At 47.7% G+C, this 15,458-nt stretch overlaps 2 protein-coding genes and 1 pseudogene across 2 annotated transcripts; 2 read left to right on the plus strand and 1 right to left on the minus strand.

Moving 5' to 3' along the window:
- The first annotated feature begins 6,627 nt into the window (after nucleotides 1-6,627).
- Nucleotides 6,628-8,104, plus strand: LOC136458820 (large ribosomal subunit protein eL28z-like; annotated as a pseudogene).
- A 1,572-nt stretch (nucleotides 8,105-9,676) lies between these two features.
- LOC136456436 (uncharacterized) lies at nucleotides 9,677-10,420 on the plus strand. The gene has a single exon (XM_066456303.1). It carries the CDS (start codon nucleotides 9,677-9,679, stop codon nucleotides 10,118-10,120), a length of 444 nt encoding a protein of 147 aa, XP_066312400.1. The 3' UTR covers nucleotides 10,121-10,420.
- A 155-nt stretch (nucleotides 10,421-10,575) lies between these two features.
- On the minus strand, nucleotides 10,576-14,697 carry LOC136458821 (anoctamin-like protein Os01g0706700). Its single transcript, XM_066458737.1, is given in 17 exon segments — nucleotides 10,576-10,848; nucleotides 10,945-11,103; nucleotides 11,174-11,281; nucleotides 11,384-11,466; nucleotides 11,617-11,747; nucleotides 11,835-11,905; nucleotides 11,986-12,099; nucleotides 12,179-12,311; nucleotides 12,463-12,723; nucleotides 12,829-12,933; nucleotides 13,044-13,135; nucleotides 13,253-13,353; nucleotides 13,430-13,538; nucleotides 13,540-13,557; nucleotides 13,891-14,006; nucleotides 14,087-14,156; nucleotides 14,353-14,697. Coding segments are annotated over 17 exon segments (1,974 nt in total). The 5' UTR covers nucleotides 14,545-14,697; the 3' UTR covers nucleotides 10,576-10,737.
- Between the last annotated feature and the right edge of the window lie 761 nt (nucleotides 14,698-15,458).

Below are 15,458 nucleotides of genomic sequence, written 5' to 3' on the forward strand. Positions count from 1 at the left end.
GCACGCTTCCTCGACACGGGAACTACCGCGTGCTTTTCCACCTCCTGCTCATCACCAGCGGACGTCGTCGTAGGGTCATGACGCTCCATCGAGGTCACAACGACCTCCCAACTTTCCTCCTCTATGGAGAAAACTATGTCATCCACATCCATGGGATCCTTTGACATGAGCTCTGACTCGACATCGCTCCTACATTCTCCGGCCTTCACGCGCTGGGAGATCTCCTGCTCCTTCTCCTGCTTCTACCAAACCTCCTTGGTTCTCTTCTTCTTTCTAGCGTTAAGGCTCTCCCAGAGAACAGCCGCCGGAAGAAATCCACGTGCGGCTCCATCCTAAGGAAAGCCTCGCAGACGGTGACGAAACCGGCGATGTGTAGCACCCCCGTCGAATTAAGGTGTTGCAGCTCTAGACCCCACTCATTGAGGAGCCCACGTAGGAACCAGTGCGTGGGGTACCCTAACCCATGCTCATGGAAGGTGAGAAAGGACACCACCTCGTCAGGCCGAGGTTGCAGGAACTCCTCCCTCCCGGGAGCCCTCTAGTGCGCCACCTCCTTCGGCGGTAGGAACCCCTTCACGACGAAGGCCTTCAACACCGACTCCCTCATAGTGGATGACCTCTAGTCTGACATTTTGCTCTGGGATCGTAGAAGGATTGATGAGTTTTTCTCTTCTCCTTCACTCTCTCCCTTTTCTTTTCTAGAAACCACCGCGACTCTCAAGAACGCTCACGGCAAGAAGAAAAAGGAAAGGAGGTGGCAGATGAGGAAAAGGTGAAAGAACAGGGTGAAAACCTTCTCCCTTCTCCTACTTAAGGAAAAGGGTATGATAGTTAGGGGAGGGCGCGCCGATCAGGAAAGATGAATCAGCGGAGCGAAAAACCCTCTCTCTTTCCTATTTAATGCAGATGAGACGCGCCCTGACCGATGAGACGTGCCCTGCTTGACAGAATGGCTCTTGATCAGACAGGACATGGCCTGGGTATGGCCCACCACCACCACACGCTGGGCACAAGAACCAAAGCGCCATCGCACACAGGCGGCTCTCCGCATCCCCAGGCGAGACTTAGAAAAAACCCAAAAACAAGATCTCTGCCAGCAGAGACTGTTGGGCTTCTTAAGTCAATCAAATGGCTTAGGAAAAAATACCAAGGGACAGGTAAGGAGCAAAGGGACACCCCATGTAGGCCATGCCAACTCCATCACGAACGATGAGCGCGGGTCCCAGTCGGACATTTCCGACTGGAGCTCTTCAAACCCCATCACTCGAGTCGTCAAGGTAACAGTACCAACCCCCGCTTTTTCTTTATAATCATTTCATACATTCATACGCGCATTCATTCCATACGCCCGTGCCTCCCGGACGATTCAGGCCCTAAACTGCCCGGGGGCTCGGGAACTAAACATTGCACGTGCAGCGAAATGCATCACAACGCTCCGTGTTGTGTCACGAAGCGGCGGTTGCCTCATTCGACATGAGCAACCAACAGAGCCAGGGGTGAAAAACGTAGATGAGCCCCGTGTGGCCCTCTCCCAGTCTGGCAGACAGGGTCATCTCAACCTTCTCGTTCGATCCTAAACCTCTTGCCAAGCCCACAGAATCTCCATCGAGGGGAGGCCATTAGGCCACCCGAGTCGGTCTATGGAACAACCTAGGCATCTACCGGGTTATAGGTAAAGGAGTAGTGGAATGTCACAAGAGGGCTATGCTGACCCCATCACGAACGGTAGACCCGGATTCCACTCGATCATACCCATTAACGAACTCACCGAGCGTGTCACTCGAGCCCGAGCGATCGGGACAAGCGACAAAACTCAACCCCTCCGGTTGTGAGGAACCGATGATCGGGTAACGCACACAAAACTTACACCGACACCTACTAAGGCCCGACAGGGCTCAGGGGCTCAAGACACAAAACGCCTAGGTCTACGACCCTGAACTCGCCCTATCCAGCTATGCTCCGACTGCGCTCTAAAAACACCTGGGTCTGCGATGCTAAACTCGCTCCATCCAGCTACGCTCCGACTGCGCTCCAAAAACACCCGGGTCTGCGACCCTAAACTCTCCCCATCAGGATCCATGAGCTCTGGCTCGCCCGATCCCAAACTAACTAACTAACTGCCTCAGTTGCGCGGGCCGCACCGAGGCCAGGATCCACGACTCTGACTCGCCCGATCTCATGGCGCGCACCGACGCCAGGGTCCGCAAGCTCTGTCTCGTCTGATCCCTAAAAGACTAACTACCTCGCCCGATCTCATAGCGCGCATCGACGCGAGGATCCATGAGCTCCGTCTCACCCGATCCCTAAAACAACTAAACCACCTCGGCTGCGCAATGACGTCTTGGTTAAATAAAACTCCATCTTGACTGAAGAACACGCACACACGTCCGCTAACAAACACCCCCATATGGTTCTGCTCGAACCACCTAGAGGCTCAGGGGCTACACCCGCGGGTGCGCTCACGCGCACCCGCCGTCGAGGCAAAAATCCCCTAGACGATTCTACCTGAATCGCTCAGGGGCTCGGGGGCTCCTATTGGGTTCATAAACCTGGGGTCCCTCGCGGATCGGCTTCCCCACAAAGGCTCGGTCTAAGCAGACAGCGCACAACTTATCGGCCGGTCCAAGAGTCTAAACAACAGGCCAGAAGGGCGGTCCAGTCACCGACCAAAAGGTCTGGCCGAGGAGGAACAACGCTCACTTGTCGACTCCGGCCCACCTCTCTAACCCGAGCGCTCACTTCGGTCTCTCCGACCGGAAGGTCTGGCAAAGCACTACCTCCGACTCTGACCCCACATCTCCGACCGGGGTATGCAAAGACCCTACTCACTGCTCTTCTCTGACAGGTGCAACCAGAGCCGACTGGGACCAACCGATCGGGGACGCCCGCCCAGAAAGGACCAGGGAACGAACGGAGAAAGCAAGGCAAGGCGCTCAAGTCAAACCACGATATCAGGGACATTACCATGTACACCTATAGGAACAGTACTCTGCAACCGCCCTGACACAAACAGTGTTGTAGGTGCCGATATTTTCCTCTATAGTATTGTGGGCGCCGATTAAACTCCCATACGATAAGGCCCCCCACATGCCCCTGGGCATCGACAGTGTTGTGGGCACCGGGATTTACCGTACTGAGCGAACATGGTGAAACTCCTCACATGCCTCTGGGCATCAACAGTATTTGCAGGTACCGATATCTGCCATACCCGAACAAAGACGACGTAATCTCCCACATGCATCTGACATCCAACAGTGTTGTGGGCGCCTACCATCATCCTGTACCCACCGGCATGGGCAACAAGACTTAGAAGCATATGAACTCTCCCTCTCACTTGTAAGACCATCCCCTTCATCTATAAAAGGAGATGCGCTCTCTCCTAAGAGACTCAGTTGATTCAAGTTCATACAAGCTAATTCAGATCGATCAAGTTCACTAGCTCCCGACCACAGAACCGCCAGGTTTGGACCTCAAGCACACACTTGAACACTTAGCTCATAGAGGAGCTCCTGTCGCTCTCGGCCCTTCCGACCGGAGCCGACCGGACCACTCGCGCACCCCATCTTTCTCCTTCTTGTTTGTAACTCCACTGCAAACTTTGAGCACCTGGACTTAGGAATAAAGTCACCGACCGACTCAATCTGGACGTAGGGCACGTTGTCTGAACCAGTATAAACCCTGTGTCATTGAGTGTTAGGCCACCTCTAATCACAACGTGCGACAAAACTATAAATATTTACTTGTTGATCACTTTCTGCATCGACACTCATGCTATGCATGATTTTTGTGAGAGATTGTTCCATGCTTTCTGCAGCCTCATCTCGTCTGTAGTCTATTCATGTGCAGCCTCGTCTGTAGTCTATTCATGTGAAGCGAAGTGGCACAATCTTTGCATTAAGGGCTATATTTTTTTTATAAATTTTCCTTGGTTGTTTGGGACTAAAATGTGGGTTAAAATGTCAGTTGTCCTGATGTTGGCCTTCTTGTGAACTTAATGCAAGTGGTGAGTAATTGTGATCGGTAATCAATTTGGCAACACAGGAAGCAGTACCGGATGATTTGCGTCCTCTAACCGTCATACAACGCAAAATCACACAAAATAATCTAAAGAAAATTAAAACAAATGTCAGTGACATCAAAATAATAACGAGTAACTCAAATTCACACAAAATAATCTAAAGAAAAATTTAAAATATGAACGAAAGGAAATAGTCAAGGGAGGGGGCGCAAAAAAGATAGAATAAAAAGGTCTTCTCAGAGGCGCAGATCAAGCTGGAGAGGTCCACCAAAACAAAGCAACTCGGCCCACTCTCCGGCCTAGGGTTTATGAGCACCGCAACACTATAGAGAGAATTATCTATTTGGCATTGAAACAAATCAGTATTTCGTATTTGGCATTAAAAATTTTAAACTTTTTTATCTGGCGCCTAGTTGAAATTTGCTTTCGTAAATGGTGTCAAGTGACTGGCAAAATGACATGAATACTCTTATTTGCAGCAGAAACTCATGGTGCCAAATAGGAAAAGAATAAATAAACATGTTGTCAAATAAAGAAATCATAAAAGGTTATTTGAATTGGTGACATTACAATTTTTACGAAACGGAAATAAACCATTACTAGTTAGACCAATATAAACGTGGGAGATATAGATTTTAGAAGATGGTTGTTTGTTTGATGCAAAATGGAATATTCATATTTTCATGTGCGTGATTGGCCTGTAGGGTTCATGCACGTGGTTGCTGGAGAGGTGTTCCATGCTTGCTGGCTCTAAACGGGCTTCGGCCTTTTGGTCTTGGGCCCGTAGGAACACAACAGAGGGAGAGGGGTACGGAACACAGAAAGGGACAAAGCAAGGGCGTCGTCGTGCTCCTTAGGCACGCGTCCGCCATGGACGGCTGCTGGAGCTCGGCTAGCGGGCGATTTCGTCCGCCATTCTCGAATCCAAAGGCATAAGGAGGGAGAGGAGAGGTAGGGGATTCACGTAGGCTAGCTACCTCGGCTGATTGCAGCGCGGAGAGGGAGATCAACTGGCGCTCTCCTCTCTGTGCAAGGACAGAGGAGGAAGAAGATGAGCGAGGGGTGGGTGGCTGCGGAGCTGAGCGGCTCGGCGTGGTTGGCGTGGTGGAGGAGAGTCAAGAGGCAAGAGGGGCGCCCCTTGTATAAGTAGCTGGAGGAGCGGGCTCAACACCACGGCATGGCCGTGACAGAGCTTGCACGCGGAGGACGGGCGATGTGCGTGGCGCAGCTGACGCCCGTCCAGCGCGGCGTGGGGTTGTAGCTTTGCAGAGCTACGGAACAAGGCGAGCAGCGGGTGGCTATGGCGCTGAGGCGACAGCCGCGTTGACAGTGCAGCAGACGCCGGGGCAGTGCGGCGTGTGTGACGTAGTTATACCTTGCTGCTCTCCCTCTCGCTCGCGGTTATACCTTTGCTCGCTGCGCCATGCGCTCGCCATTGTCGCGCTCAAGCTCCGCCACCGTTAATAGCTACTCGCACGGCCACAAGCCCACAACCATCTCCGATGCCACCACCCCAAGCCGCGGCTCGTCGAGGAGCCTCGCTAGTTAGCTGCGGCGGCTCATGCCCCCCCCCCCCCTCCCTAGGCCGCGGCTTGTCGAGCAGAGGCCACGGCCGACCTCTCGCGGGGTGGCTTGCTCGCGCTCCGGTCGTGGAGCCAGGGCAGCCTCGCACAGTGGCACAACAGAGCTGGGGAAGAAGGGGAAGAAGGTCGTGGGATCTGGGATTCTGGGGGCTCGGCCAAATTTCAGTAACAGAGGGGTACATTGGATATAGGGAGAGAAAAATGGCCCGGTCAAATCAGTCAACTAACCGATAACCAATGAAAATGGACAGCAGCGCCATTTAAGAAATAAAATTTTAATTTGATGTCAAATAGAAAAATTTAATTTTTCTAGTGCCAAATACAAAACTCTGGTTCGTTTGTTTTGAGTGCCCGATAGATAATTCTCTCCGCTATGTAAGGTGAGCTTCTAAACCTCGTGCCGCTGCATCGATATCACCTTCCACCAGCAGCCGAGCACCGGAAAGAAGCAAAATCAGCGGTTTGTCACTGCCATCTAGTGTGGTGTGTCGCTCCAATCCACGGTGAGAAGAAATCTTCCCTTCTCGCGTCGACTTTCTTACATGAACTGGCCTGTGTTAATTACTAATATAGGCTGACTTCTTTAGTGCGCGTAAATCGATCTATTTGAAGTTCACATCTCCTATATTTCATCGCCTGAAATATTGGAGGGCCTCCCGTTGAACTCCACTAGTGCTCGATTTGCCCCCAGTTTCATTTGTTACCTGTGCCTTCTTCGCCTCAGTGCTATAATTTGTGGGGTTTGTTGATCATAGCATTTGTTACTCGTAGAATTGCTACTGCATACAGTTTTCAGGCCACTAGATTGGTCAACTAAATATATAATTCTGTAGAAGTTAATTTGTGGAACAGACATCTTCTGGATATTATGCTGTGTCATTCTATGTTCTGATCTTTCTTTAGTCTGATAGATCTATGCTGTACTGAAATTGTTAGTGAGATAGTGATTCTGGTGTTTATCAGATAGTTTTCCCTGTTTAGACGATGTATCATTGTGTGTTGGATTCCTGGTTTAGGTAAGCATAAATGGCGACGGTTCCACATACCCTGGTCTGGGAGATCGTGAGGAAGAATAACTCCTTCCTGATCAAACAGTTCGGCAACCGCAATGCCAAGGTTCAGTTCAGTAAGGAGTCCAACAATCTCTACAATGTTCACTCCTACAAGCACTCTGGTTTGTGTTTGTTTACTAGCCTGTTCATTTGACCTTTTTATGCCATCGGTGGCACTGATTGGTTATTTTTCAGGCCTTGCCAACAAGAAGACCGTGACAGTGTAGCCAGCCAGTGGGAAGGAGGTTGCGGTGGTCCTCTCGACAACCAAAAAAAAAAGAAGCAGAACAAGCCCGCCAGCCTCCACCACAAGTCTGTCATGCGCAAGGAGTCCCGCAAGATGGCCAAGGCTGTCAAGAACCAGGTATAGAACAACCCCATTCCATGTTCAATCTTTTATGTAATTTGTGTCCTCTGATGTAGTTCTAGTTGAAGATAATCTGGTTAGAACTTTGTACCCCTCAAATATAGATGATTTTATTTTATAAATATCTGTAGGTAACTAGTTATAAAATTGCTATGATGAGCCTTAATCTTTAAGGTACATTAACCTATCTGCACTTCTGAATGTGAATAGAGTTTGTTTATTATAACATAGTCTTCTTGACATTCTTGTCATACTGTTAACTTATTGTTCTTGGTTCACTTTTGTAGCTGTTTTTATCGATATAGTTCTAATACCGTTTTTTTTTACAAAAGATCAAGTATGCGCCAGTTTATAAAAACTGTGGATGGTTAGTAGCACGTGAGAATAATCTCTGGTTAGGGCTGGCAATCCACGTAAAATGACCTGTATGCTGGTTCAGGGCCAGCTGACTTACATCCCTATTTCTGTGTGCTTGCCCTTGTGGTTCCCATTTACAGTTGTTGTTTGATGAACTTTAACATATAAGAAGATTCATCATTCGATAAGTTTGATCTTCTGAGCTCGTTGGGTATTCGTCAATTGTCTTGAAAGTCCTTTGTTGGAAGCATGGTTTTTGCACCCTTGAGTTGAAATTACTTGCTTGAAAAATGATGCTACTTGCTTTTTAGCACTTGTAACCCTTTTTCAAACGAGAGGCATGTTGTCTGCCCTGATATGTAGTTCTTATTTGAGCAAGCTGGCATCATCAGTTTAACTGTTGTGGTTTTACTTGTTTGTACAGGTCGGTGACAACTACTACAGGCCTGATCTTACCAAGCCAGCTCTTGCAAGGCTGAGCGCAGTGTACCGCAGCCTCCAGGTTGCCAAGTCTGGTGTCAAGAAGAAGAACAGGCAGGCAAACTAAGACAACAATGGTCAATGACTCGTTTTGTGTTATCAAAAACATTGTGGATGGTTGGTGTTTATACAGCTTTCAAGATTTGGAGTATGAGGAAACGTGCTTATCTAAAACTGCTACAAATTTTCATAGTTAAGTCCACCTTTGTACAATTGTACCGATGACATATTATTAAGCCTATGAAAATATTTTATTAGTACGTATGGCCTTTGGTTATTTGTGCTGCTGCCCTCTGAGGTTCTCTTGGAAACATTCTTGTTTACATTCTCTTGTGAGTTTTGAAAAAAGTTCTGCCTTGTAATTGGTCTAAAAAGACATCAAAGCAAACAAGTTGTACAAGTACTGCTTAATCATGTGACTTGGAAAATTCGAGGTCTGCTGCTTGAATTTGTCCCTTTTATACAAGTACTGCTTAATCATCTGATTTGGTGACAGCTTTGGCCGGCTTCTTCACACCTTAGCAAATCGTCTTCTTAAATTGAACGATAATGATACACCCCGAGCGTTCGAACAGACGGAGGCTACGTTGTGAAATGCACGTGTTGTCTGAGCGTCGTGCTGCCGCCCCCACCTCTCCTGTGCGTCGTCGCTGCGCCCAACCTGTCCTCTGCGTCGTTGCGCCAGCCCCACCCTGCCCTCCTCGCGCCGTTGCCCAGCTCCGTGCGGCTCGTGCGACGTCGTCTTCTGCGCACCGCCGAGGTTCACGTTGCCAGTGAGCTCCACACCGCCGAGATCCGCACCACCGACGTCCACACCACCGGCGAGCTCCATGCACCACTGTCGAGCTCCACGTGCCCGTTCGCCCAAACAGAAGGAGATGTTGTTCTGAAAAACTTATGTTTCGAATGTTTCAGGTGTTTCGAGCACATGTTGCAGGTCTTCAAGCGCATGTTGCAGGTGTTGTGTTGTAAGGAGATATTGCTCTAAAAGCCCATGCTTCATTTGTTTAAAGTGTCTCGAGCGTATGTTGGAGTTGCTTCAGGCGCATGTTGTACGTGTTGTATTTACGGATGTTGCAACAACGATACTATACATGTTTCAACAGTCTGGGCATGTTTCAATAGTACATCTCCGATGTTGCAGCAACGATATTATACATGTTTCAATAGTAAGTCGGGTATGTTTCATTAGTACATCGCCGATGTTGCAGCGGTGGACCCCAAAGGACCTCCGTGCGGAAGCCAACATCTTTTGCGCGTCGTCGCCGCCCGGACCCATCCTCTGCGTCGTCGCCGCGCGCCCACCCCGCCCTCTGCGCACAGCTGCCGCATCCCATCCTGCCCTTTGCGCGTCGTCGCCTAGCTCCGTGCGGCGCCGCGTCACCGGCGAGCTCCACTTTGCCGCCGAGATCCGCGTCCGGACGCTCCACCCTGAAACGCGCGTGCTCCTATACCCTCCGCACTGCTGCCGTGTCCCACTCATCCTCTGCACCGTCGCCGGCCCCAAGGACAAACGGAGCAACCGCCGGACCGGGACGCTAGTCGGGAATTAGGAGCTGATGATGTTATTGTTTTTTTACTTCATCGGTTCCACGCACTGTGGGAAGGAGCTGTTTTTCTCTCTGAGCTGATGATGTTATTTTTTTTTCTGCACACTACATCGAACCATGCCAAACAGGTCAGGGAGGCTCAGTTGTCCTGCTAGAGATCGATCGATCTAGATAATAAATTAATTTTAGACTAGTGAACTGTTTATATATTACGTGAATAGGAACAGCCTTGCCCTGCGTACACAGGAATTCGCGAAATCTTTAGTTCGATGGCTTGGAAGCGACACCTTGCAGCATCTTGGAAGGAACAAAAACCATGGACCGAAACTCACTCTTACCAGACGTGCGGGACACTAACATCTCGCTGGGCTGGTACAAAACCGATCTCCAACTCACGATGCACCGAGAAACCGGTGGTACCACACATGCCGGTCGGCGAGAAGACGGCCGAGGCAACGGCCAAGGACGGCGGCGGCGGCGGCGGCCAGCCGAAGCCACCGTCCCGCGGTAGCGCCCGCTTCGAGCGCCTCCTTTCCGGGCTGGGCGCTGGTCCGCTCGTGGACGTCGATCCCGACAAGGTCAAGGACGACATCCGGCGATGGGCCAAGAAGGTGGCGGCGCTGGTGCGCCAGCTCAGCTTGGGCGCCTGGGCGGAGAAGAGCGACGGCTCGTCGGAGCACCACGGCGCAGGCGATGATGGATCCGCCAATTGAGCATCTAGAGTCTAGACTGCAGATAACTTTCGCAGGCAGTAATTCCAGTAATCACAACTCCGCTGATATGGCGGCAGCGCCGGGCAAAAGCAAGAGCAAAATTCATTTCTCTCCTTCATTCGTTCGTTCGTTTCAAAGGGCGACTTAGGCTGATACTGTATGTGCACTACAGTAGATCTTACCTCAGTTATGTCAAAAGCGATAAAATTTAGCAAAGGTCATGGATGTAATAATTGGAATAAAGAGCAGTGCATATTCATATTCTTCCGTGAATAATATCTGGGCTAGGGTGGTATCTTACTCTTCGGAATCACCCACAGCACATTACATGGTGCACCATGTCTGAGTTTCCGTTCAAATCAACAGATCATTAAAATGAAAGAGGAAACAAAAAAACTCAGTCTTACCCTTGAGGGCATTCTCCTCTACCAATTTACTGGTAAGACAGGTGGCGATAAGCTAATATCTACACTTAACAGTTAGATGAATCAAGATATTGTACCTGTTAGATGAATCAACATATTACACTGCTAGATTTGTACAACTTTGTACTATACAAAACCGCTCTACCTAAACTACAAAACCAGCGATAACTTCTAAACTGTACATGATGTTTATCAATCCAGTTTTCTGTCAAATTTTGAAATGCTCCTCAAAAGTTGTTTGGAGCAGACGTTTTGTGCCTGAGCTACATATCTTACACGATTTGCTTTCACCCACGCAGGCTCCTAATTGACAAAAAAAACCAAGAAACCGCACAAGGGCGCTTCAGTTATAAAGAAATCAGTGCAACTGAACAGAAGCAGATAAATACAGAAAATCACCTCAGGCACGAAGTGGGAGAAACCAAACTTGATTAAGAGGAGAGCATGCTCCATTATGAGGATTGCTGCTAGTCCTGGCTCAATCCTCCATTTCCCCTCCTCGTCATACAGACAAACGAGAAGCAAGCAGTTGGTGCATATTGCCATCACAACCAAGAACTGAAAACAAAACTCAGAGTGAATATTCCCACAACCCACAAGTAGTGAAATTCAAAAGTTCAGCTAGTACCTGGAATATGTTCAACCATGCTCCAATTGTAGCTGCAGCACGGGGGACAGGTCTTTTCAACATGACTAACAACTTCAATGCATCTGCTCTGATTTCAGTAACATTGTTCTGTAGTCAAAGTAGTTCACAACAACATTAACAGAGTTACATCGAAGCAACAAGCACAGAGAGGCTAAACAACATAGTGATTTTGTGATAGAGATCACATACCAGAGCTGCAAAGCAGAAAATCAATGGAAATGCACAGGCAAACATCATGATCATTCCAAACTGAAGAGTCAGCTCCAGAAAGTCTGTAATGGATTCAATAATATAAGCACAAACACCATCATTTGCTTTTCCTTTTCAAACTGCAAATGCTATGACTAAAACGCAGCACAAGTGGTATATAAGAACCACATCCAAACTGACTACCAAAAGAACTGAAAAGGACAAATACTTACCATCAAATAAACCATCTTCAAGTTCTGCTCCAATGCTTGCAGTGTAAGAGGGTTTTAAATACTCTTTCTCCACTCTTGTTGATAATCGGACTGACCTACCCACTGGTGATTCTTTCTCATGCCTTTTCTTGCTGCAAGATGGGAGAGAATTCTTGTATATATTACTCTATTGCTCTGTGAATAAGAAGTATAAGGACAAGGGTTCATGTGAAACTTACTGAACAGCTATGTACTTTTTGTAACTGTACTTGAGGTAAGGAATGGAATTCTCAATCACATTTTCTAATACCTTAAAAAGGGAAAACATATCGTCAATAGGACTATGGTACAAAAATATTCCACGGTAAAACAATTATGCTGCATACATGCCTGGGACACAATGAGGCGCTGGATGAGGACTTGCCGGAGGGCCAGTATATCACGATACAAAGAAGCATGGTAAAATAACCCAATATATGACTGCATAAAGTAAAGGCCAAAGACCTGCATTTGAAGAAAAGGAAATAAGGCAAGAAGCCAAAAATAAAGAAAAAAAAATCATCTTTCACTTCATGGTATTTACCTTATAAACTAAACTAGCGGAACTAGACTCTTCTCCTTGGTTGTTTTCATACTTTATCAAATTGACAGACACCTTGCCACCAATTCTGGTGTAATATTGAATTGCAACAAGATATACGGAAGTCAACAAATACCTGTATAATATAAAATTGATCAGAACAATACAGTGCAGATTTTAATGACAACCAGAAATGGAAAAACAAGGGAAACTGGTATTAAGTACTACGGTAGAAAAGCTAGCTAGCAAGTCAATTGCACAGTTTTTCAGTAACCATATCTACTCACCTCATAACCTCAGTTTCTGTAATTTCATATAGATGAGCATAGGCCAACTCAAATGGCAGCTGAAGACAAATGATAGCCAGCACAATGATAGCATTGTTCCTTATTCTAAGGAGGACACCAAACCATTCGTTCCTTTGTAACTTTCTTTTCTCCGCAGACACATCACCAAACTCCTTTTCCTCAACAGTAAGAGAATCACTCAAGAAGCTGAGTTCGTTGCCCAGATTTTTGTATTCAGATAGTGAACAATTAATACCCCATCTGTTGGAGGGCATCATAAAGGTAATGAAACAGTTGTGAGGAAATTAGCCTGATACTTCCAGATCAATATGAGTTATTGGTAGATCAATATGAATCATGTATAACCTTGCAAGAAGTGCTGAATTCTTCCGTTTCCAAAATTGCAGAAAGAGGACAGCCCAAGAAATAACAAAGATAAAGAAACCAGGAAGAACCAACCACTGCAATGATCTGAATTCAACGTGGAGAGAAGAAATGTAGAAGTAAGAACAGACAGAAAATAATATATTAATTTTGTTACTAAATTTTCCAACAGAGGCCATCGCAAGTGAAATGCATACCCAAAATCTATGAGTTGAGTTGCCAGTCCAAAAACAGCTGGGAAGAAAAGCCATCGCGTATACATTCCTAGGAACGCAAAGTATGTTGCAATCTGCAGTTCAAAGTGGAGTTTTAATCAAGTAGGAAGGTAGAAAAATTATTGACTTGCTTTAGACAGAATGGAACATAAATTGAATATAGTATGTATAGGCTGCATTGGACATTCTACCTTTGTTCCAAAGTAGGAGTAAATCTCATCGATAGGTTGCCATGTGAATTCAAGCCAATTAAGCGCCCAATTTCTCAGGAGTTGCTTCCTTTTAATTTCATCTGCAACAAAATTTTTAGCTGGCATACAATAATAGTTTCAGAAATATGAGCATAAATAGAATTAAGATTAGTGTACCATGCAAAGGGAATACTAGCTTTACAACTCCTTCAGCTTCCAGCCTTGTTAATAAGGACTCACTTTGCTTCCAATGGAACTCCTTATCATCAAATCTAAGAACTATTTCTAGAGTTTGTCTTGTTCACCTGCAATAATCAATTCCAACTTGCTATCATATTAGATATATCCAAATTAGAAAAGAGCCAAACACTTGGTGAATTAGTTATATACTTCACTTCTCACACATAATATCGAGCAAACAAACAATGAACAGGAACGCATTGATCTGACAAAATATGGATCAGCACGAAAACAAAGTACACATGTCACTGGTAGTCTTACAATGCAGACCACAGAAGCAAACATCAGAAATGCATCCACAGCTACATTGTAGAACCATATGTGATAAATCAGTGGTCATAACTACAATGTATTTCAATCACATCAATAGCTATACGTGACGACAGTCGTGAACTTACAATGCCATATATCAAGTAGCGGAAGCAGCAATAGCGTTCTCTCCAGCTGAACAGCGAACCATCTGGCTGCCTAACGAATGCTGCGACCTGGTCCCATTCAAACTGAAGCTCCATTCCTGAGACGCAAATTAACAGCAGCATGAAACACATCACCCACGGCCAATCATATACTTCGTAGATATAGTAGTCCAATTACCGATGTAGGTTAGCTTCTTCATCTGCATCTCAGCAGCAGCTCTCCCCAGGGTCCCCATTGGTGCAGCCAGCTAAATTCAAACAGCAGGCCCACAAGCATTATAGAACTGAAAAAAAAATTAACAAGCAGCATGCGTTGCATAATTTCCGAGCGAGGCAGATACTAGAGGGCTCGCGCTCTTCTTTATTGCCTCCGCCTCCGCTGAACTGAATTAAAAGGAAAAGAAAAAAAAAATAGCAGGCGTCACCGGGTCACAGATGACAGACCTTGATGAACTCAGCGGGGACGCCGCGGACGCGCTCGACGAGCAGGCCGGCGCCCTCGAGCTCTCGCACCAGCCGCGCCACGCAGTCGGCGGCGGCCCCCGCCGCGGCGGCGCGGGAGAGCTTGGGCACCACGATGCCCACCTCGAACCCCGTGGCCTCCTCCACAGCCCCCTCCTCCCCTTCTGCCCCCATCCCTAACTCGGGACGCCCGGATCAGATTCGGGCGACGGCGGCGGATGCGAGGAAGCGGATCCGCATGGGCGGAAAGGGGGAATGCGAGGAGGATGCGGATTTGCGGAAGAAGAGTAAAACAAAACAAAAGGAAAGCGGAGCGTGCTTTGGGAATGGCGGAGGAGAGAGAGCGGGGAGTAACGGATTAGGAGGGCCGGTGTCCGCGGTTCGTTCGATTTGATTTGATGATTTTCTAAGATTTAATTTAATTAATCGGCTGATTAGTTGGCGTACGTAACTGCCTGTCTGTGAGGTTGCGGGCGTAATTAAGCGGCGACTAGGGGTGCAACTTGAAACGCACTGGCGAAAAAATATTCGTGGAAATCGTGCGTGCCATTTTTTTTGACAAAAAATCGTGCGTGCCATTTTGTAGAGCAGGAGTTTTTCATCAAATCAAATCAAAGAAGAAAAAAAATTGTAGAGGAGGCGGAGGGGACAAGGCGTGTGATTTGAAAGCCGTGGGTACGTTGGGACCATGTGGCACACGGAAATATACGGAATGACGTGAAGGCGTGTGGGCACGTATCTGTAGAGCTGTGAGCGAAGGCGATCCAGGATGAGTTTTCGCAAGGGGCGGTCGGTGGTTTTCGTCGGCACGGGGACGAGGTGAGGCTGCTGTGCTCCCGTGCGGCTGGCGGCGGGGCCGCAATGGGCGCTTTTTGGTTCGGCCTGCCGGTTGCGTGGCGTCCGTTTCATTTGGCGGCACCAGGGGCCGACGACCGAAGGGGACGCGCTGGTCTCACTCTCGCGGCTTCTCCTCGTCGTTATCAGGCTGCTGCTGCTTTGTCCTCGTCATCAAGAAGCCCGAACTGTCGCTTTTTCGCTTCTCCCTACGCTATTAAAGCCGACCGGTTTAAACTGTTTTGTTGTGACTG

This window comes from Miscanthus floridulus, chromosome 6, assembly GCF_019320115.1.
Source record: "Miscanthus floridulus cultivar M001 chromosome 6, ASM1932011v1, whole genome shotgun sequence".
Classification (NCBI taxonomy): domain Eukaryota; kingdom Viridiplantae; phylum Streptophyta; class Magnoliopsida; order Poales; family Poaceae; genus Miscanthus; species Miscanthus floridulus.